This window comes from Callorhinus ursinus, unplaced genomic scaffold (genome assembly GCF_003265705.2).
Source record: "Callorhinus ursinus isolate GAN/ISIS: 27379988/994484 unplaced genomic scaffold, GSC_fseal_2.0 scaffold12, whole genome shotgun sequence".
Classification (NCBI taxonomy): domain Eukaryota; kingdom Metazoa; phylum Chordata; class Mammalia; order Carnivora; family Otariidae; genus Callorhinus; species Callorhinus ursinus.
This window is the reverse complement of record NW_027397074.1, coordinates 50,478,481-50,500,292: the sequence shown is the minus strand read 5'-3', so window position 1 is coordinate 50,500,292 and position 21,812 is coordinate 50,478,481. Positions and strand designations below refer to the sequence as shown.

At 43.4% G+C, this 21,812-nt stretch overlaps 1 protein-coding gene and 1 long non-coding RNA gene across 6 annotated transcripts in view; both read left to right on the top strand.

Moving 5' to 3' along the window:
- The window catches only part of AOAH (acyloxyacyl hydrolase), a 168,364-nt gene extending 160,977 nt beyond the window's left edge, over positions 1–7,387 (top strand). For 2 of the 3 annotated variants that reach the window (XM_025873145.2, XM_025873144.2), the window contains one exon: positions 5,904–7,387. In XM_025873145.2, the coding sequence (XP_025728930.1) occupies positions 5,904–6,032 (129 nt within the window). In that variant the 3' untranslated portion in view covers positions 6,033–7,387. The remainder of the gene's footprint in view (positions 1–5,903) is intronic. The other variant, XM_073899076.1, reaches the window with a different exon arrangement.
- Positions 7,388–7,651: 264 nt separating this feature from the next.
- Positions 7,652–21,812, top strand: part of LOC112825069 (uncharacterized) — a 74,742-nt gene continuing 60,581 nt past the window's right edge. For 2 of the 3 annotated variants that reach the window (XR_012380286.1, XR_003208611.2), the window contains exons 1-2: positions 7,652–9,483; positions 18,428–18,475. This is a non-coding gene — a long non-coding RNA (uncharacterized lncRNA). The remainder of the gene's footprint in view (positions 9,484–18,427; positions 18,476–21,812) is intronic. The other variant, XR_012380285.1, reaches the window with a different exon arrangement.

The following is a 21,812-nucleotide window of genomic DNA, read 5'->3' as shown; positions in this document are numbered from 1 at the left end:
GCTCTCTCCCTAAATGTAGAACCAGAATTTTAAGAAATATCTTCTCCAGTAGGAGGGGAAAAGTAGGTTACAATGCAGACTTGAGAGCTGATGGGATTTGGTGGGTGGGAAGATGACTCATAGGACTGGGCGTCTGGATGAACAGAAATGAAAGATACCAAGGCAAGGAACCCCAAAGAGGAAGGGGCAGACTTAAGCATTCTGAATTTGGGGTGCCTGCACAATAGCCAGATGGAACTGTCTAAATCACCATTAGATCAAATTGAGGGTTTCTGATCTCAGAAGAGGGGCCTGGCCTGGAGACACAGGTTTGGAAATCATCGGTATCTAATTGAGAACTGGAGACACTTGCAGGAATGAGATTGGCCCACGGGGTCAAATTGTGACCATTGCCCATCACAGAAGGACCCACTGGAGAAGCGACCCAGGAGACCATTTGAGGACTCCTGTAAGAGCAGGTATTGTAGAGAGGGGAGAATAACTGACTGAAGACACTGCTGACCAAATGCAGAGAAAGTCCGACTTATAAAAGAAAGGATATGGCAAAGACCCAAGACCCAGATTTGTGGCCTATGGAAGCCACAGCAATTCTACCAATTCAAATACTCACTTTTTAAAATCTCTGCAAAGCTAAGCCTCTGAAGAGGTACTTGAAAGACCTCTGGGCCTAGAACCAGACAATAGTAAACAGAAAATGTTGGAAAAGCCACAGACATGCATCAAGTCCAGTGTCCCTGGCTACTCTGAGACCACCCAGCTAAGCATCCCTGACACCTCCTGCCTTAGCAGCTTTGCCCAGCAGAGCTCTCTGCAAGACCACCGCCTCTCTTCTCATGATGCCAGTAGGCAGCTCAAACCATCCTCCTAAAACTCTTCCTGCAAGCAATACGTTTTCCATGACATCAACTCCCGACTTTCTCTTGAGCCCTGAACCTTGTACATTGCTGGAGGCAGATATAAGATACTAATCAGTGGATTGGTTCTAAATTACATATATATATTTGGCTTTAACATATATTATGTATATAATCGGTCATTAAATGTTAACAGCCTCCAGGTCTTTGTTTATCTCAGCGTGGAAGCCCCTGGAAACCCAGGGTCCTGGGTGGACTTGTGGAGTCCCTCAAAGAAGGAAACGATGCTGGCAGTGGGGAGGGTAGAGAGGAGGGCCTTCTGGGCCAAGGAACCCTCAAACACTTTAGGCTGGTCCTGCCCCGTGCATCGGGGACCGTGTCTGTTCAGTTTGCTTTATACATAAAGCCAGCTAGCAACAGTGGCTCTGGAATGACACACTGAGTCAGCACAGAGAATTTAGAGCTGGGGATTTACATTTTCCCATAGATGTAAATGTTTAAATACATCTTACACTGTTGGCATGTTGTTGGTTTACAAATTTAAAATTAATTGGGACAGGGATGCGTGAGTGGCTCAGTCGGTTGAGCCTCTGACTCTTGCTTTTGGCTCAGGTCGTGATCTTGGGGTCGTGGGATGGAGCCCCACGTCAGGCTCTGCACCGGGCGTGGAGCCTGCTTAAGATTCTCTCTCTCTCCTTCAGCCCCTCCCCCTGCTTGCTCATACGTGTGCGCGCTCTCTCTCTCTCTCTCTCAGAATAAAAATAAAATAAAATTAATTGGGTCCAATAGACCGTGTTTTTGGGCAGATTAAGAGCCCAGAGAAGCAGAGCCATTCTACCTTCCCTGTGGTAAGGGCTTCCCTGCAGGAGTTTAAAAGCAATCTTACCAAGATAGCCCAGAAATGTTCTTCCTACAGAAAAAATAAATTCAGAGTGTATTTTTAACTTTGGTCTCATAAAAGCCCAGAGTTAAATTTAGCAAGGGTTCAACTTACAAGGGATCAGGGATAAGTTTTTGGTGAAACCTATGCTATCTTGCTTTGAATTGCATTTATTTTTTTTTAATATTATAAAAAAGTAGTTACTGTTTAGGGTTTGACTTTATAGTTGTCTTACTAATGAGTTCTATTTTTGTAGCAAAATACATAAAATGAGTTAATGAAGAAAGAATGTGAAGGGATCCTAGGTTGCGGTCCAGCTGTGACCCCTGCTGGGCTTCTGTGGCCTCCAGGTGTGTCTCATGAACGTGTGGGGTGGACCCAACGGTGTGCATTTACTGGGAAGACCAGACGCTCTCCTGGAGGGGGGCTCAGCATAAGCCCAAATAATGGTTAAGCAAAGAAGAGTGGCTCCATTTAAAAAATTGTCATCAGAAGGGAGCGAGAGGCCAGAAGCCATATGGTGGCTCTTACCAGAAACTGCACGGGGTTCCTAGCCTCCCCTTCCCCTCTCCCGAGACTCGTGCCTCGAACCTGGGGGATTCCAGGGCTGCACATCAACACTGAAAGATCTGTTTCGCCAGACTTCACCTAAGACAACAGGGTGTTAGGTCCCCCTGCCTTGTCACCCCTTCTGGGAGAATTTCGCAGAGGAGCCTTTAGAGCGGACCAGGGACCGTGGCGTGCTTTGGGCACCGTGAGGGCTCCTCGGTGGCAGCAGCAGGCAGACAGGTGTGTGGCCATATCCCACAAAAGCCCTGGGGCTGCAGGAGTGCCTGCAAGAAAGCACCAGGGCTCCTCAGAACGCAGCCAGCCAAGGAAGCGGCCCACCTACTGGGCTCGGGGCAGGGGGGTGTTGCAAGAGGGCAGCACCACCCACAGGGCACCTGTGAGCACTCACCGCAGCAGGGGCCCTGCCAGAGCACGCAGGCAGCCCCGTCAACCACAAAGGGAGAGACTCCCAAGGGCCTGACTCCATTGTCCCACTGAACCGGAATCTCCTATCCCCTAGCATTCTGGACGTCCCCCCATGCGTGTGTGTGGTAGGGGAGGCGAGTGACGCAGCCTTAGAACCCCTTCCCTGAGCACTGTCTCTGTTTCCCTGTCCCAAGGTCAAACGTGAGGGAGATGCGTGACAAAAGTCTCCACTGGTGAAATAAATTAGCTTGCGCCCATCTGATGGAATGCCATGCACTGAATAAAAACAGTGATATAGAGCTACCTTTAGTGACACAGAAATATGTTTGTAATATAGAGCAGAGTAAATAAAAGCGGATTACAGATTGTGGGGGCGATTCCTCAACTGTATGCATTTGTCAACACTCGCGAAGCTGTTTATCACAAGAAGTTAATTCCACAGTGTGTAAATTACACCTCAGAAAGAGCAGACTATAAAATGATATTTGCGGAAGGATCCACTTTGTGTGTGCAGGTGTGCGTGCAGGGGCAGGGCTCTGCACCCAATGTTAACGTGGGCTACCTCTATTATAATTACAGATGACTTGCACTTACTGTTTCCTCTTCTTACTTAATTGTCTTTTCAAATTTTTCTCCGATGAATAGGGATTGCTTTACTATTTTAAACTATGACCAGGGAAGGACAAAAGAATATTCATATTCAGGGAACAGCTAACCCGGAGTAATGAGGGGAAGGGTGGTTGTGCTTCGCCCTGTGTATCATGGGAGTTCCAACAGGAGGCTGGTTATAGGAGGAGCCCGCAGTAGATGCTCAGTAGATGTTTGTCACATGAGTGAGTGATTAGAGTGGGTCATTGTATCACGTCTCTAGTTTAATAATAACCATGCCACTCTCGCTCTAGACCCAATGTATTAGCAGTGCACGCTCATAAATATTTTCATCTCCATTAGAGCGACAGCCAACTAATTGCTTTCAAACCAGTTACTGTAGGCACAAAGCAGAGCTCTTTCCTTTTAACTTTCCTCTTCTTATCCTCACCCCATCTCCTCCTTTATTAATTTAGATTGGGAAATAAATAACCACAAATGTCTTGGTTTCACATAATTGTTAGGAAGACAGCTTAGGTGTACCAAGTAGAAAGGCAGAAAACAAAACAGGAGAACCAGTATTTTTCCACAGACCTGGTGGCAGCCTCCTTTGTTGAGAGGTAGCCAGAAAAACAACCACAAGACCAGTCTTCTGTCTTCGGAAGACACTGCTTGCTTAGTGTGTGAGACAGGAGCAGCCCCTTCCTGGAAACCTGCTGGCTTGATAGTTAGCCTGGGGGGTGGGTGGTGAGGAGCAGAGGAGGTGGGTATGGGTGTAAGCGTGTGTGTGTGTGTGTGTGTGTGTGTGTGTGTGTGTGTGTGTGTGATGGGGGAAGGTGGATATGGTGCGTGTGGTGTGATGTGTGTGGTCTTGGGGGGGGTATGTATATGTGGTGGGGGTGGGGGTGGTGTGTTTCTGTTAGGTACCACATGGATATGATCAAGATTACATTTTTGGATACACAGAATTTGGGGTCCAGCTCAGAAAGCTCATGAACATATTAAAACACTGGGGGTATTTAATGTAACAACTAAACCAGTTCTGGTTTTTTCTAACAGCTGCTAAAACCTTACACACGGTTTAGACGCAGAAAGGTTTTTAAACCGTATACTTTAGCTCACTCATTTTGCAAGTGAGAGAATTGCAGCCAGAGAGCAGAAGAGGGCTGCCCAACATCACACGGGGGCCTGGCGACACTGCCTGTTGGGATGTTGAACAGGACCAGGCCTTTGGAGACAATGTCCGTGTGCTTCTGAATAAAGTTGGGGACATCCCTGAGCACCTGCTCTGAACAGTGCATTCCTCCCGAAAGGCCTTCAGCAATCACGTTTCTCTTTGAGCTTTCCCTTTGCAGATGTAGCCAAGTTAGGGCCCCCAGACCTGGTCAGGCCCTATTTGCTAAATAAGGGCATTACCTGCAGAGAAAGAGTCCTCATCAAAGGCATGTTAGTGACAAGCCAGAGGATTTGATGACCAAGAATGGATCCTGCTAAAACCATGAGTAAAGGGAAACCTGCTGTAAAACCAAGCAACCATAGAGTGGACATTAAGTTGGGAAAGCCAGAAACAGGCCTTTTGGGCATTAAGCCAATGATTCCTCACCCTGGAACCCCAGCCACACTCCTTGTGCTTACAGCCTCCTTCAACTGGTGACCCTGCAGCCTCGTCTCTCTTGGTTTCCCACCATGCCATTCTCTTCCACACTTCTGTGCCTTTGCACAGCCTGGGTCCTCCACCAGGTGCACTGTTTCCCACATCATCCATCTGGGTGAACTCCCCCTTGAAAACAGCTCAGCCGTCACCCTCTTTGGGGAGGACCTGTCGCTTCCCCCCTACCCAGCAGAGTTGGCACCTCCTTCCCTCCAGCCTCCCACAGACCCCCCTGTGGGTTTGGTGGTGTCATTTTGCCTGTCTGGAGTTCCTTGAAGGAAGGACTCATTCTGTTCATCTCCAAAACCTAAGCTTTAGGCCTGCAGTAGATGTTGGCTGTCCACAGATAAAAGGCGCATTTGTTGTCTGTTGCTAAAGAAAAAATCACCCCAAGTTAGCAGCTCAAAATAATACAGAACTCACAGTTTCTGTGGGGGCAGAGTGCTGGCACGGTTTAACTGGGGCCTCTACTTAAGGTCTCACAAGACGAAAATCCAGGTGTGTCATCCAGGCCACATCCTCATCCAGGGACTCAACTGGGGAAGAATTGCTTTCAAATTCACTTAGGTTGTTGGTAGAATTCATTTCCTTGTGATTGTAGGACTGAGGACCCAGCTTCTTGCTGGATGTCAGCCCCTTGCCATGCAGGCTTCCCGACAAGCCATCTTCCTTCATCAATCCCAAGCAAGACTGCCAGCAGAGCAGAGTCTTAGATAATGTTACATAGTCGCTGAAGGGACATCCTCTTACCCTCGTCATATTTCATTGATTAGAACCAAGTGATAGGTCCCACCCACAGCAAGGGAAGAGGATTCTACAAAGACATAAAGCGAGGAATCGTGGGCGACCATCCCAGAGTCTGCCCACCACACAAAGAATACAGTAAATCCTGCTGCTAAATTCTTTACTTTGTTATAATTTTCCTTTTATTCCTCCTTTGGGTTTTCTCTTGCAGGTGGCTTCACTGCTATTGGCAGATCACTTCTGGAAGAAGGTGCAGCTCCAGTGGCCCCAGCTTCTGGGAAAGGAGAATCCATTCAACTCTCAGATTGAACAGGTGTTTGGAGACCAAGGGGGCCACTGAGTGCCTCCAGGATATGCACTCCTGGAAAGCTCAGGGAGGCAAGAACTTGGCTAAATTCATTCAACAAATGGTTATGGGGCTGCCATTTTGCAGGCCCATAGGACCCTCTTCAGCAGCAACTTTGCAAAGTGCTTTTCTCTCATTCTGGAGTCTATCTGAATGACAGCGTGATTCTGAGTGTTTCAGGGAGCAGTTCCCTCCATTTGTCCTTCAAATCACCTTTAATAAAGTGTTGTGGATGCCATTCCAAGCAGAGAGATAATCTGTGCCCTTTAATAGCTAATTGTTCTAAAAACAAATTCGAAGTCCAGCAATGCTCGGCAACTTAGCCAGGGTCTTGGTGCGCCAAGACTGAGCCTCAGTCTGTTGCTGCTTCTCTAAGATGGCCAGAAAGCTGGGACTGCCCCTGGGAAGGCTGTCGGCTGGCTGCCAAGGATTCTCACGAGAGAACACAAAACTAGGAACACAAAATTAGGTACAAACTTGAATGTTTGTTTAGAACGAGAAAAGAAATCACAACAAATGACAAATTCTTTAAAGTTGACAAATAGCATAAGCCCCACAAAATCCCGATGATTGAAAAAAACATGACAATTTGTCTTTCTTTAAAAGGTTTTCTTACATTCTTTGGCTGCATAATCTCATCATCTTTTCCCTTAACAATGATTTGGTGATATCATGGTCTACAGAAAAGACAGAAAAGTAAAATGTGTTGCTTTTTATTGATAATTTAGAAGAGTTTCTTTCAGCTGCATAACTCGTTGGTAAAGTCATGTGAATTTTTAGAATTGTTGTCAAATTGGGAGGACCTCTATCAAATCTCTTTTGAGTGAGAGTTATTAGAGACGCATTCCCTATTTGGAGTATTTTTAATGTTTTGTGTGCATATAAACCTGGGAATTCTGGTAAATTCTATTGCACACCATTCTCATTGGTATGTCCCCTCCCTTGCCCCTCTCTGAGGCAGCCACGGATTTTTGGGGTCAGTGGGTGTATGCCCAGACCCACATCGTGTTGCCAGCACCCCACCTTACATGGGCACACCTTCCTACAGTCTGCCCTCAGGAGCTTGCTTGACACAGCCCAGAGGTATGGAGCAGTTCCACCCCAGGGGCCCCAGGAGCCGGTGAATAAATGCACCAGCCTCTTCCTTTCATGGTCAGTTTGGGGAAGGCATTCAGTGTGCTTCTCAGGGGCCGAATCAGCCCCTTTGTTCGTGGCAACAATACCTTCCATGGTGCTTCCTTCTACTCTCTGTCACTCTCCTTGGCCCCTCATTCCTGCTCTCTGGGATGCTTCCCAAATAAACCAGCTGCACCTAAGTCTTTGTCTCAATAAAGACAAAACTAAAATGATGGTGTGTGCATAATTGTGTAGGCTTTATTATTGAACATATTCCTGATATGAAGATACTTCTGTTTCAACTAGGCACCAATGCAAACCAAACCACCCACTCACGTACACCGTCCATTGCCATGGACCAGCTTCTGGCTTTGTGCATTTTAAACCTTGTTTCTCCTCTGTGATACACTGCTTCCCACGCTGGGAGCTGTAGGATACTTTCATACTGCGATCCGCCCATTGTAACCATGCTGATGAACAGTAGGAGCATACCTGGAAGTCACCCAGCTGTGCACAGAAATGACTGCAAACTACATAAATATTTCCACGTAATCCCACCCTAAATGCCCCAAAATTCTCATGGCTAGCCCACAGCTACCAGATAGAAAAGAAAGTACTCAGAGAAAAAGCAATGTGTTTAAAATATCCAACTTTTGGAAATTTTAGAAAACGTGTGAACGTATTGCTTGGGCCCCTTCCAAGGCTTTGGAAGGGACCCTAAAGTTAATCTGTTTTAGACTTTTGGTCAATCCACCTCGGCTGACAAAATTAATTTGCCAGATTGTGTGTGAGTTCCGTTTTTTAGGGGCCAAAACACTTAAAATGTTGTCGACCCATTAATTTCTGTCACCTGGAAAGAACCCTTGCTTCAGCATGACCAGGACATGGCCTGGGGCGGTGGCTCAGCAGGGGACCAACATGCCATCAGGAGGCTGCTTGTTTCCAGCAGGAAATATAAATGAGGAGAGCGCATTGGAGAATATGAGGTGTGGAGGTGTGGGACTGTGGAAATCTGGTACGTCTGTCTCCTCCTGAGGGATGTGTCCACTAACAGGGTCTTGGTAAATACATTACTGGTTTTGGTGTTCCAGTATCTCATGTTATGTTTAAGCACCAAAATACCAATACTTGTCATAGTGTTGTTTTATTATTGGGGGTTTTTTTGAATCTGAAATCATAATCATTTAGTCTCAAGACATACCCAGAGAACACTGCACTAAAATTTTGTATTCCTTTAGAAAGAATTCTATTTATTTAATCCTCACTCTGTTTAAGATGCTTTCAAGTTACTTTATTGCTATTCTAATTTCTACTTCCCAGACTACTTGTGAAGCTGATAATCTCATATTCCTTTTGCTGTTGTTGGGGCATAGAGAATTCATTTTAGGCCTAGTCATTTTCCAGAAGGCCCTGAGGGACTAGAGTTGTTTTAAAAGTGTGGAGTGTATAGGGAGATTCAGAAAGTACAGCGAAGAGTTTCCCAGACTGAATCATCCTGAGACCAACCACCTCCAGTCTCCCCCCCCCCGCCCCCAGAAGTCATCTCTGTCCCGGCCACTTTTCCCTGTTCATATTCTCTTAGGGATGAAAATCCCCACGTTGGGGAATAGTTTCACCAGTATCATATTTCCCCTCCCCTACTTGAACAAGTTCAGGTGGGGAGGCCGACAGGCCCTCACCCTGAGCCCTGACCTCACTCCTGGCGCATGGTATCCCAAAATCGAAGGGTGGGAGAGGATGGTGCTCCCATCTCATTTTTTTTTTAATAAAACACCGATAGTGCACAAAGTAAGTACTAAATACCACTATTGTCTCCTCAAGAACTGGAGTCCAAGGCCAGGCCTTCACCCCAGGGCCAGGAGCCCCTGGGTGAGGCGAGTCCACTTCTGCCTCCATCCTTACACTCCACGCCAATCCAGACACATTCCTTCTTTGAGATTCAACCACATGTTTCTCTCTGGCTTAGGGATATTCCGTCCCTATAAGGTGCTTTGTGTACTTCTCATAACGTCCACGTGTCCAGAATTTACAAGATAGCTGACCAGGACAGCTTTTATCTTGGATTTCTGTACTGGTAGTAGTTCTTGAGAGCCTGTCTTCAGCCTCCATGTTTTCAGAATCATAGCATGTGAGTGCTAGCCTCTGAGAGGCACATGAAGGACTTTTCTAGGGGGACTCACATCCCTCTCCATCTCCTTCCCCCATTCCTGCAGTGGCCTCCTGATGAAATGCACCAGAAGAGATGCTCCAGGAGATAAGAACCTGGCCAGGATAAGAACCTCCTGTATCTACAGTCTTACAACAATGCCTGGCCAACAAGAGATGCTCAGTAAGTAGTACTGAGTGGTAAGTGAATGAATGAATGAGACACTAGTGTTGCCTTCCAAGTCATACTTCATTATTTCTTGCTATTTAAAAACCAAAAAAGGAGCCTCTTTTTTGACACATTTAATTTAGCCCTATTGGAGCATACTTGTGAAGTGAGAGGGTAAAAAGAAAAGCAATTAATGAGAAGATGCCTTCTTCCCAGATACCCTTGGTTGGGAGGCTTGGGCTTCTCTGTAATCTTCATCCAAACACTCAACACTCTATTGTCATTGGTTTCTCCTATTTTCAGATTAAAGACCTGTCTAGTCCTTTGCTATTGAAATAGAGCTCTTCATTTTCCATATGAACTATTATTAAGAATTTCTATTCTTTCCACCACCACTCCTGGGCATTTTTCATCTGGGATAGAGCCTTTTGGTCTTAGACCTTGCTGAAAAAATATTTCCAGGGCCTGCAGCCAAAGGAGATCAGCTAAAAATCTTTATATGCAACTTGTATTGATACACAACAGAGCAGGACCTAAGCCCCAGGAAATTGCACTCCTTCCCCACCCCACTTTCTCACCAAGTTAAACCCACTAGAAAAGGGATTCTTAACTAAAGCCCATGGGGACCTTACTCCCCCAGGATTAAGAACACTTATGAACCTCAATGGGGAAAAAATTGTGTTCAAGACCCTCTAAAATAGCATTTCCTTTTATTATGAATGTAGGCAACAGAACAGCTGTATTTTTGTCACAAATATTTACATATCACATTACATTTGCTGCAGATACAGTTAATTCAATTCTCATTATTCATAGGAGTTATGTTCCATTAAGTCATCTTGAACACTGAATTAGCAAATACCAAACCACTGCTCCTAGAGGACATACAGGGTTATGTTCCTGCGAGCCTCTGGTCATAACACTATCGTTCAAGCAATCAATACATGACCTTGTTTCATGTGTGGTTTTTGTTTAAAGACACCTGTTTAATTTATAGTTGATTAATTAACCTAGAATTCATAGCCAACAGCACTTTAACTCCCATCCAAATGAAGATTATCTACACATCTATTTTCTCTATAAGGCACATCACAGCCTTCTTGCACTTACGAACCCCAGATGATACTTCAGCACTGCACTTGCATTTTAAATAATGAAATCACCAACAAAAAGCATAAAACTGCCCAAAACATGGCAGTAAATATACTATGAAAAGGATACTTATTTACAGTGTAAAAGCTGAACTAAGAAGACAGAGCACTGCCTTATTCAGCCTCAGCTGGGAACATACAAGTCAGGGGCCTGAAATTTTCTCTATTCAAATTACTGCAAAAGTGCCATGGGTACTTATTTGGGGGTTACAAATAAATTTTAGCAGGTAGGCAAATTCACAAATACAGAATCCTGAATAATGAAGATTGACCATTTTTTTTAAAGATTTTATTTATTTATTTGAGAGAGAGAGAGAGAGAGAGAGAGCCCAAGTAGGGGGAGGGGCAGGAGAGAGAGAGAAGCAGACTCCCCACTGATCAGGGACCCCGATGCGGGACTCAATCCCAGGATCCTGGGATCATGACTTGAGCAGAAGGCCGCTGCTTAACTGACTGAGCCACCGAGGTGCCCTGAGGATTGACCATTTCTTTAAATATCATTTCGGCCATAAATATTTTGAAACAACTATAGTTATTAGACCCATCATAAAAGAAGCACACACACACACACACACACACACACACACACACAAAGAAACATAAAGAAGCACATGTGTTAATGTATGCCCATTTTTGATGTTTCAAAGTATTTTTAGTGGCGTGATATTTGGTGTCCTTTGTAATCCCATGTGTTTTATTTTTTGGATTTAAAAATATTATTCTGAAAAAGGATTCCCCAGGCTTCCCCAGCCTGCCAAAGGGATTCATGACACAAAAGGTTGTATGCTTTTGGGTGTGGTGCTTTGCAAAGGAAGAACCCCACAGTCCAAAAAATCTGGAAGCACAGCATAATTTCTCTGCTTCCTGAAAAGTCACAGGGTGGAAGTTCTACGGTGAAGAAGTCTGTTCAGCTCATCATTTACCCCACAATTTTGACCTAAAGCCTTTTCCCTGTACGATAGCTATTAACAGCCTGTAGGTACTGTGCTCTGTGGAACCACCTTGGGAGATCCTGCCTAGTGGAATTAGCGTCTGTCCAATGTACTCACTGGCGTGTAAGAGAGCAATTTCCCAGGTATATCTAGACTCGAATGCCCACTCCTCAGCGTCTCTGTGAGGCAGAATGTCTTTGGAATCCTCATTGCAACAACAGTTTTCCCGGTCGAACTTAAAATGACAAAAGCAGCACCTCTCCCGGGCCCTGAGACCCAGGGCACATTCACTGTGCTTTATGGATTTCCTGATGAATGGATGCATCAATATACCATTAACATGTCAGTTTCTCATTAAGTCTGAGTACAGAATCTGTGTTTGCCCAGCAGGATGAACTCCTTTAGTCTGATCTGGCAGAGGTCCTAGCATAAATATTCATACAAGCTAGGTCTCTTTTAATCTGGTCCTTTGCTTGGGGTAAAGGAGGTGGGGAGAGGTTGCTTTTAAAGGCTGTGTCTGGGTCACTTCTTAAAACTACAGTATCAAAAAATAATGGCTTCATCATCACGAATCTGTCGTTAAGAAGGATTACACTTCTGAAGCTCTTGGATGGATAGAAATGCAGAGGGGAAATAAAGAACACACAATAAGGCTGGCTAAGGATTTCTTTGGGCATTGGGCTCCTGGCTGGCTGCTTTGTTTATAATTAAATACTCGGAGCACTTACAGGAACCCTTTTCAGCCTCAGAGTGCTACAAATGTAACTCATGGGTTCACAATAAGCTGCAGCAGAAGGACCCGCGGGAGGGGAGCACCCAGGGCTTCTGTGGCAGGCAAGGCTTAGGGCTTCTTCAGTCCCCAGAGACTTTCATTCTCACTTGAGGATGCTGTCCTCAGAGATGCACACTTTGCACAGACTCAGAAAAAAAAAACCCAGGTGTTAATATTTTTACAGGGACCTCCACATTGCAGTTCTGCAAATATCAGCCAGAGCATGGATGTTGAGTGAAGCTGCTGGGATGCAGAGAGCTTTTGAGGGGTAATAAGTGGAGACTCCAGGCTCATACAACTCCCGCGGCAAGAACAAAATTCTGTCCTGCTGCCTTTGGGAGCTGAGGGATACATCAAAACACGAGTGGGGACTTCATGAAGCAATAAGCTTTGTGGACACTCATCTGGGTTTGAATGTTGTTGAAGCCCCTGGTGTCTCAGTCTCTTTTTCCTCAAAATGGGAACAATAATACATTCTTCCCAGCACAGGCCTAGCCCCCTCGCAGCTCCACGTCCTTCCACAGGCCGTCTCCTCAGCCTGCACACCCTCCTCTGATTGGAACACTCTTATTCATTCTTCAAGACCCAGCTCACTCCACTGTTGTCACAGATGAGAACATACAGACACACAGTCTGCTGGAGGGCATAAATCTCTAAGATTAGGTTCAGCTGCTTATGAGTGAAGAAATAACAGTGCTTTAAAAAGAGAGAAAATTATTTCTCACATAAAAGACATCCAGTAGTTGGTGGTGCAGACCTAGCAAAAGACATGTAAGACCTCGGTATTTTGCTGAAAAAAAATTTTAAGACATCTAAATAAATGGAAATATATACCTTATTCATAAATTGGAAAACTCCATATTATTGGGAAGCCTGGGGAGCTTAGTCATTTAAGCGTCTGTCTCTTGATTTCAGCTCAGATCATGATCTCGAGGTTGTGGGATCGAGCCCCACGTTGGGCTCCGCACTCAGTGGGGAGTCTGCTAGAAATTCTCTCTCCCTCTCCCTCTGCCCCTCCCCACCCTTGCTTGCACTCACATTCTCTAAAAAAAAGAAGAAAAAATATTATTAACTTGTCAATTCTACTAAAATTGATCTATAGTTTCAAAATAATCCTAAACATAACCCCAGAGATATTTTTGGAAAAATTTGAAGCTGATTCTAAAATTTATAGAGAGATACAAAGAACTTAGGTTAGCCAAAACAATTTTGGAAAGAAAAGTAAAAAAAAACAATGAAAGTGTTTCACTCCCTGACTTAAAACTTACTATAAAACTACAATAATCATGGCAATGTGTTACTGACATCAAGACAGGCAAATAACTTAATGGAATAGAACATAGTAACTGGAAACAAGCCTCAACATGCATAGTCATTGGATTTCTTCACAAAGTTGCCAAAGCAATGCAAGGGAGAATGAAAGTCTTTAATAAATAGTACTGGAACATGATATTTTTTAACAGCCTTCCATCTCAATAGCATACCATATATATGAATTAATTTGAGATGGATCATAGACCTTAATGTAAAAGCTAAAATTAAAAAGCTTCTAGAAGAAAATATTTAAAAAATACCCTACCAGTTTCGGGATAGGTAAGGGTTTGCTAGCCAAGACCCAGAAACAACTACCAAAAATAAAACTTAAAAAACTGATAAACTTTAGACAGAATTAACGTTGTTCTGTTAAATTACACAAAGTTTAAAACTCCTGCTCATCCAAAGGCACCAGAGATAGGGAGAAAATATTCACAAAATGTGTATCTGACGGATGACTCCAGAATATTTAAAGAACTCCTATGATTCAACTAAAATAATAAAAAGACAACCTATTTTTTTGATGAGCAAAAGATTTGGAAAATATGCTTCACAAAGGAAGGCATATGAAGAGCCAAGTATGTGAAAAAGTGTTCAACATCCTTAGTCATCAGGGAAATGCAAATTGAAACCACAATAAAATACTACCTTGCATCTACCAGGATAGCTAGGAAATGAAAAGATTTGACAGCAGCAAGTATTAGCAAGGATGTGGAGCAACTGAAACTCTCGTATGGAAGCACTTTTGAAAAAGTATTTTATAAAACACTAATTCAAAAAGATTTATGCACCCCTATGTTTGTTACAGCATTGTTTACAATAACAAAATTATGGAAGCAGCCCAAGTATCCATCCATATACACACAATGGAATATTACTCAGCTCTAAAAAAGAATGCCATCTTGGGGCGCCTGGGTGGCTCAGTTAGTTAAGCGACTGCCTTCGGCTCAGGTCATGATCCTGGAGTCCCGGGATCCAGTCCCACATCGGGCTCCCTGCTGAGCAGGGAGTCTGCTTCTCCCTCTGACCCTCCCCCCTCTCACGCTCTCTCTCTCTATTTCATTCTCTCTCTCAAATAAATAAAATTTTAAAAAATAAAATAAATAAAAAAGAATGACATCTTGCCATTTGCAACAAACATGGATGAATCTAGAGAATCTAATGCTAAGTAATTAAAGTCCATCAGAGAAAGACAAATAACATATGATATCATTCATATGTGGACTCTAAGAAACAAAATAAATGAACAAAGGAAAAAAGAAAGACAACCCAGAAAAACAGGCTCTTATCTACAGAGAATAAACAGATGGCTACCAGAGGGGAGGCGGGTGGGGGATGGGTGAAATAGGCGAAGGGGATCAAAGGTACAGTTATCCTGATGAGCACTGAGTAATGCAGAGAATTGTTAAGTCACTATATCATACACCTGAAACCAATATAACACTATATGTTAACTATACTGGAATTAAAATTAAAAAAAAAGTTTCTTATAAAACTAATTATAAGTCTACCCTATGACCCAGCAAGTTTATTCCTAATTATTTACCAGCATATGTCCACAAAAAGACTTGTATGAGAATGTTCTTAGCAGTTCTATTCATAATTGCTAAAATCCGGAAACTGTCCAGATGTCCATCAATAGGAAAATGGAATAAACACATGAAATACCACTCATCGAACTAGAAGAAACTACTGACACAAACAGGAAGAATGAGTCTTACAATTATTGTGCTGAATAAAAGAAGCCTTACACAAAGAGCACACACCTTATCGTTTGTATGTATGTGTATACATATGAAATTCTAGAGCAAGCAAAACTAATCTATGATAAAAAAAATCAGAAAAGCGTTTAAAGTGAGAGAACTGAGGAAGAACATCAAAGAACTTTCGGGAAGGATAGTTCTATCTTTTTTTTTTAAGATTTTATTTATTTACTTGGGAGAGAGAGAATGAGAGAGAGAGCATGGGGGGGAGGGTCAGAGGGAGAAGTAGACTCCCCGATGAACAGGGAGCTCGATGCAGGACTCGATCGCGGGACTCCAGGATCATGGCTTGAGCCAAAGGCAGTCGCTTAACCAACTGAGCCATCCAGGTGCCCAAGGAGAGTTCTATCTTTTTTTTTTTTTTAAGATTTTATTTATTTATTTATTTGAGAGAGAGAATGAGATAGAGAGAGAGAGCATAAGAGGGAAGAGGGTCAGAGGGAGAAGCAGACTCCCCGCTGAGCAGGGAGTCCGATGTGGGACTGGATCCCGGGACTCCAGGATCATGACCTGAGCCGAAGGCAGTCGCTTAACCAACTGAGCCACCCAGGCGCCCAGGATAGTTCTATCTTGATAAAGGTTTCTATTACAAAGATAACATGCACTTAGCAAAATGAAACACTTCTGATTTGCACACTTTATTGTATGGAAATTTTATGGACAGTTGGGAAGCAAGGTGTGCAAATGCATGACTGCCTGTATCTGCTATCTTCCTTTGTAAAAATAAGTCAAGGGTTTTTTTTTAAGTACCTTAAGCATGACATATAGATATATGTACGTCTGTATAGATGAATCATTTTTCTAACAGATATTGAAAGTCTATAAAAGATCACGGGAAGAATCCATTAAAATGCTCCACAGTTTATTGTGACTTGTAATATTTTTACAAGAATATAAAAAGAGATTTCTGCCCATGCAATTGCTAAGCTATTGGTTTCATTACAAGAAAGAAACATCAGGGCGGGGGGGGGGGGGAAGAAAAGACTGTAAGCCTCTAAACTTTAGAATATAAATAGGATTATAATTTGGAAGAGAGGAAGACATAAAGGAAGAGAGAAGAAGGATAATTACAATGCAAAAAAAGGAACATGGCTCATGAATTACTTTGAAAGCACAGTTTTAAAATATGATTATCTTAATTCATTCCCATCATGAGAAAATGTACAGAAAAAAAGCCAAGGGTTGCTCCCTGCTGACAACTTTATTGAGCCAAGTGACTTCTGATAGACCGATTCAAAGAAGCAGAATCCCTTTATGGGAGACCAGGCTGGTGCAAAATTTGCAAAAGGAGGCCAAAGACATTAATTAGATGTTGGATCACATTGCCGATGACGTCAGGGCTGATCATCTGCACGGACCCAGTGCACAACAGGAATCTCTAACCACTGGAAAATCTCACGTTTGGAGCATTGACAGTTTGCTCTTCAGCACTGCAGCCCTGCTCTCTCCCTGAGCAGGCGAGCCTACTCTGTGCAGACGCCAGATAGAGGCTTTACCTCTATCCATTACGGTGGAATAGTTCACTATGCCATCTTATTCTTTCTCATGGGCCACCAGGGAAATAGAGAATAGTGCAGAATATGGGTGAAAAGCCAAAAGTTGGCAAGGAAGTTAAAGCATTTTTATTATTTGGGAATATTTAGCATTTTGATTAAACATAGGAAGCAATGTAATATTTTGCCTTTTAGAATCAGGCCTAAGTTTGAATGTTGGCTCTGCTGTGTGACCTTGGGAAACTTACTTAACCACTCTGACACGCCCACTCCCTCTATTCTTATATCCTTATATTTAACATAGGCCATTTGTGAGCATTAAATGAAATAGCACATGGAAAGCACTTAATTACAATTCCATGATAATTTGCCTGCACTCCCCAAATCCAAAAACGCCTATAAACCAAAGTTTTGTTTCCTAATTCATTTGGAGGCCAAATCTGACCTGTACCCTGACAAGAGGCCAGTTAGTCTTTATTTATCCCGCTTAATGTGAATATTCATGTTTCTCTGAAAAAATACTAACGTTTTGATTATAGGGAGTTGCCTTAGATCCTTCTCAGGCATTGCATAATACATGGTATATACACCATACAAGCTTTATAAATTCAAAACATTCTGAATTCCCAAGCACATCTGGCCCCAAGAATTTCAGATAAGGGATAGTGAACCCATATGACAGCCTTATTTTGTTACTTTGTAAATTTCCTATTCCCACTTCATGGCATGTTAAGACCTCCTACTAAAACTTGTTCAGAAGCCCCACTCTCTAACGCACATCCAGCTCATCAGGGTGCTTCCTCGAGTTGGGCTCTTGGCACCAATTATGGACTCAGTAGGTATGGATTCTGTTTATCTCAGAACAGTCTTTGTGAGTTGATTATGGTTGCTTTTGAGTAGAAATATCAGTGAGTTTGGGGTCATCTTCCAAGAGAGAATCACAGTTTCTGAGCAAAGCAGCCTGCCACCTTCAAACAGCCCTTGAGTCTCCTAGACACAGGGCAGACATGTTACAACCAGTCTTGTTCAGAAGACACCATTGAACAAATGAGTGGAGTCAAAGAAGAGTAGACAAAGGGATGACCATGCTCTTGGCTCAGTTCCATCATGAAGACAGAGAAGACAGACAAGGGACTTCCATTTTGCCTCCCAGCTTAGGTGTAAACAGCCCAACTAGAGGAAGCCCCCTGCTGAGCCAGGACGTGCGTTAAAGAGGACAGCTTCTGAACAAATTTTAATATTAAATGGCTGGCCTACAATGCAGCAGATGGCAAGCAAATGGAAATTTCAAAAGATCTCACTTGTAAAAACTGGTTTGGGGAAGTTGTATAAATTAAATATAAAGTGTGAGTACATTTATAGGAAATAAGTAGCCCTCCATTCATTTCAGGCTGTCTGATTTCTTTGGCATAAGTGGTTCTGAAAGACATTATACGTGTATACTCACTTTTAACTACATGTAAAGTTGAATTAATAATAAAAACCTCAATTTGGTGAAGAGCATAAGTAACCAGTCTTTTCCATGTCTCTCCAGTGCTGCCCGAGAGGATCCCAAAGTGGCTTGGCCAAACCTACCAGAGAGGTATTGGCACCATCCTCTGGTAAAACTGAAAACTGCAAGTGTACTTGAACAACCTTCAGCTGTTCCAAACTCAGACCTTAAACCGGAGAGGTTATTGACCCCCCAGCCAGTGTTGCTTCTTCAAGTGCTGCCCTCCTTCCAGAATATCTATAATCACACTAGTGGACTGAGACATCCGTCAAGTTTATGCAAGAAGAAAACTCACATGAAAAAAGTTTCATAAAGAACTAGTTTATGGGGCACCTGGGTGGCTCAGGTTAAGCGTCTGCCTTCAGCTCAGGTCATGATCCCAGGGTCCTGGGATCGAGCCCCATGGGGGGCTCCCTGCTCAGCAGTGAGTCTGCTTCTCCCTCTGCCTGCCCCTCCCCCCTGCTTGTGTTCTCTCTTTCTCTCTCTCTCTGTCAAATAAATAAAGAAAATCTTTTAAAAAAGAACTGATAGATAAGAATTAAAACCCCCATATATGTACTCCCTAGTCCCAACATTCAATACTTATAATCCTTTCACTCTGCCTCAGAAAACTTTAAATCGCATTTAATATATTAACCAAATAATAAAGACACAAATGTTTTGAGTCATCATTTTCAGCAAGAAAATGTTGCCTTTGGGTTCGATGTGAGAATTAGGGAGATCAGAAGAGCTGTGGCGACCGTGGAAATAATACCAGACCACTCAGATGAGAAGAGGCAAAGGGGCCTTACTTGGGGATTGCTACGGCAAGGGGGCCAGCTGCCATCACGTGTGTTGGCAGAGGAACGGGACAGCTCTACGGTGGGGAAAGGGAGGGCTTAGGTGTGCCCTGGTTGGAGGCTGCAGGCAGGCCGGCTAGAGGGGTAGCACCCCGTGTGAGTGGCTGGCGGTGCGTATTGCGTTTTCTCAGGTTGGCCCTAAATTGGAATCGGGGACGAGAATTAGAGAAGCTGTCTGTGATTAATCAAGGCCTGATCATCTGGGGCCAGTTGTTACCGAGATTATTGCTTGTTTTCCTGGACCAGGTACGAGAGATGGTGACCTGATTTTCTCCATGTCTGACTTGTAGACAGCAAGCTGGCTTCCTGGCCTCGTTTCTGTAGGTACTAAGTGGGTTTTCACAGCTCACTGCTATAGATGGTGGGTCAGAGTTCTACGCTGTAGAATAAATTCCCAGAAATGGACTTCCTGAGCCGAAGAAGACACATTTATAATTGTGACGGATACTGCCAGTTTGCCATCAGGGTTATACTGTTTTGTCTTTTTACCAGCAATGCAGCTCTAAGCAGGGGCTGGGACAAAGTGCAGTGAAGACCTATATACTAGTTACATAAAAGTATATGTAAAACTTATATATTAAGCTAACAAGCTGCTAAATAAAGTCTGTGTGCCCTATTCTAATGCCATGATAAATATACCTTCCTGAGGACTCGAATGTCCAAATTTGAATGTACAAACCATGGATTCCTCAGAGTTCTACATCAAAATGTGGTGAGCAGTCCCTGGCCTGTGGCTGCCATAGTCTCTCCACAGCTGTCTCGGTACCATACTCGGAGGGCCTTGTACTCACACGTGTAGACACCCCAGCTCACACCACTGAGCTCTTTCCACACCATCCTATACACAGCCACCCCTCAGGATCAGGGAGGCACAGACATCACAGTCAACCCTGGAGAAGATGACCCGGGGGAAAGGCTTACACAAGGGATTCTGAAGATATGTTTGATTCTGAAGACATGTTTGCCAGGAGTGTGGCCTAGAAGGGGAGATGCAGGTTCTGGGTGGGCATGTCCCCCGGGCCTTGCAGAGGAGGTGCATGGTTGGAGGTGAGCCAAAGCAAGAAGGGACAAGTGTCAAGAGCTTGGAGCCCAAGGAAGGGGCCCTCTTGTCTGGGGGCCATTTTCTCGAGTCTTCCTAAAGAAACAAATCGCCTACAAGGCTCTTTCCCCACTTTCTAACCTCCCCTTACCTGCAGATTCTGGAGCAGGATTTTGAATATTCTCTTGGCTGGGAGACGTATCTGTTTTCTCCAAAGGCCTGCCTAGGAATAGAATAGAAATATTACAGGCACCCCTTCAAGCAGTGTCCAAATTCAGATTCTTAATGCTCTTAGCCACAGTCACGAGCCCTTCTTTATATAAATCCACAGCAAAAGTGAAGTGAATGTCCCAGTTCCAAACGGTCTGTCCCCACTGGTAAGCCAGTTATCTGGATTTTTAGTTCCAGGGATAGGATCATTTTGTGTGTTTGTATTGGCCATCAGGATTTCATTATGCCTTAAGACAGATGTGGGTTATATAGATTACAGGAGGAGGGAAGGAAGGAGGCAGGAAGGAAGGAAGGAAGGAAGGAAGGAAGGAAGGAAGGAAGGAAGGAAGGAGGAGGGGAAAAGAGAGGGAAGGAATGAAGGAAATCCTTTCTGGGAGTCCTTTGTTATTTACCTTTTATAAATTAATTCACACTAGCCAGTAATTCTTTGTCAAGGTTGGCAATGACAGTATCTCCCAACCCTGTTATGTTATTCATTTGAAAACATGTCAAGAGCTACCTGGAGATGACCTTCCTGTTTTGTTGTCCGACCTGTCATTTAAACTTTCAATTATTCTTGCTACTGCTCTAAGACAAACAGAATTCAAGAGTTAGCTTTATGACAAGGCCTTAGAGCTTTTCCTAAAAGACTTCCAGCTGGTGAGCTCAAAACATTCCTTTTCTTAAAAACAGAATAGAAATTTATGCAAGCTTATTGTGACAGAGGAAAAAATGTTAAAATGAAGATTCAGAAGGAATCTTTTTATCTAACACAATCAATTAATTGAAAAAGCCAATTAAAGTGGAAGTGTGTTGTCAAAGTTTGCACACACATTCCAAATACTCATTTTCATTCATCAAACATATTATAAGGACAAGGCCTTTTTTTTTTTTTTTTTGAGCAGAAGTCTGCGGAGTGAGTTATACAGCTTCTTTCTTACATAAACAACCAATGTGCTCTGTGCCAAAAAAAAAAAATCCTCCAATTTAAAGATACTTGTGAAGTAGTCTCAGAGCCAATGTCCTTCTAGATTTCTATTATTTGCCCCTATTCTACTTAATATAACAGCAGTTTCTTTCTAAACCTTTTCATGGTTCTCATAGAAAAAAAATGTTCTTTTTACACTTCCAGTTTATGTAAGATTTAACTATATCATCTACAATAACATTTACAACTGATATGATCAGATTTGGGAAAAAACCACGATGACTCTTCTGCCATTTGCTTGTGGAACCAGAAATGCAAACACACATTGGAGAGCAGCCTCCTGGCATCTGAGTGGTTGTTAGTCAATAGATTTTTACCAAGGGAATGAGTGAATTAATATAGTGAGATGGC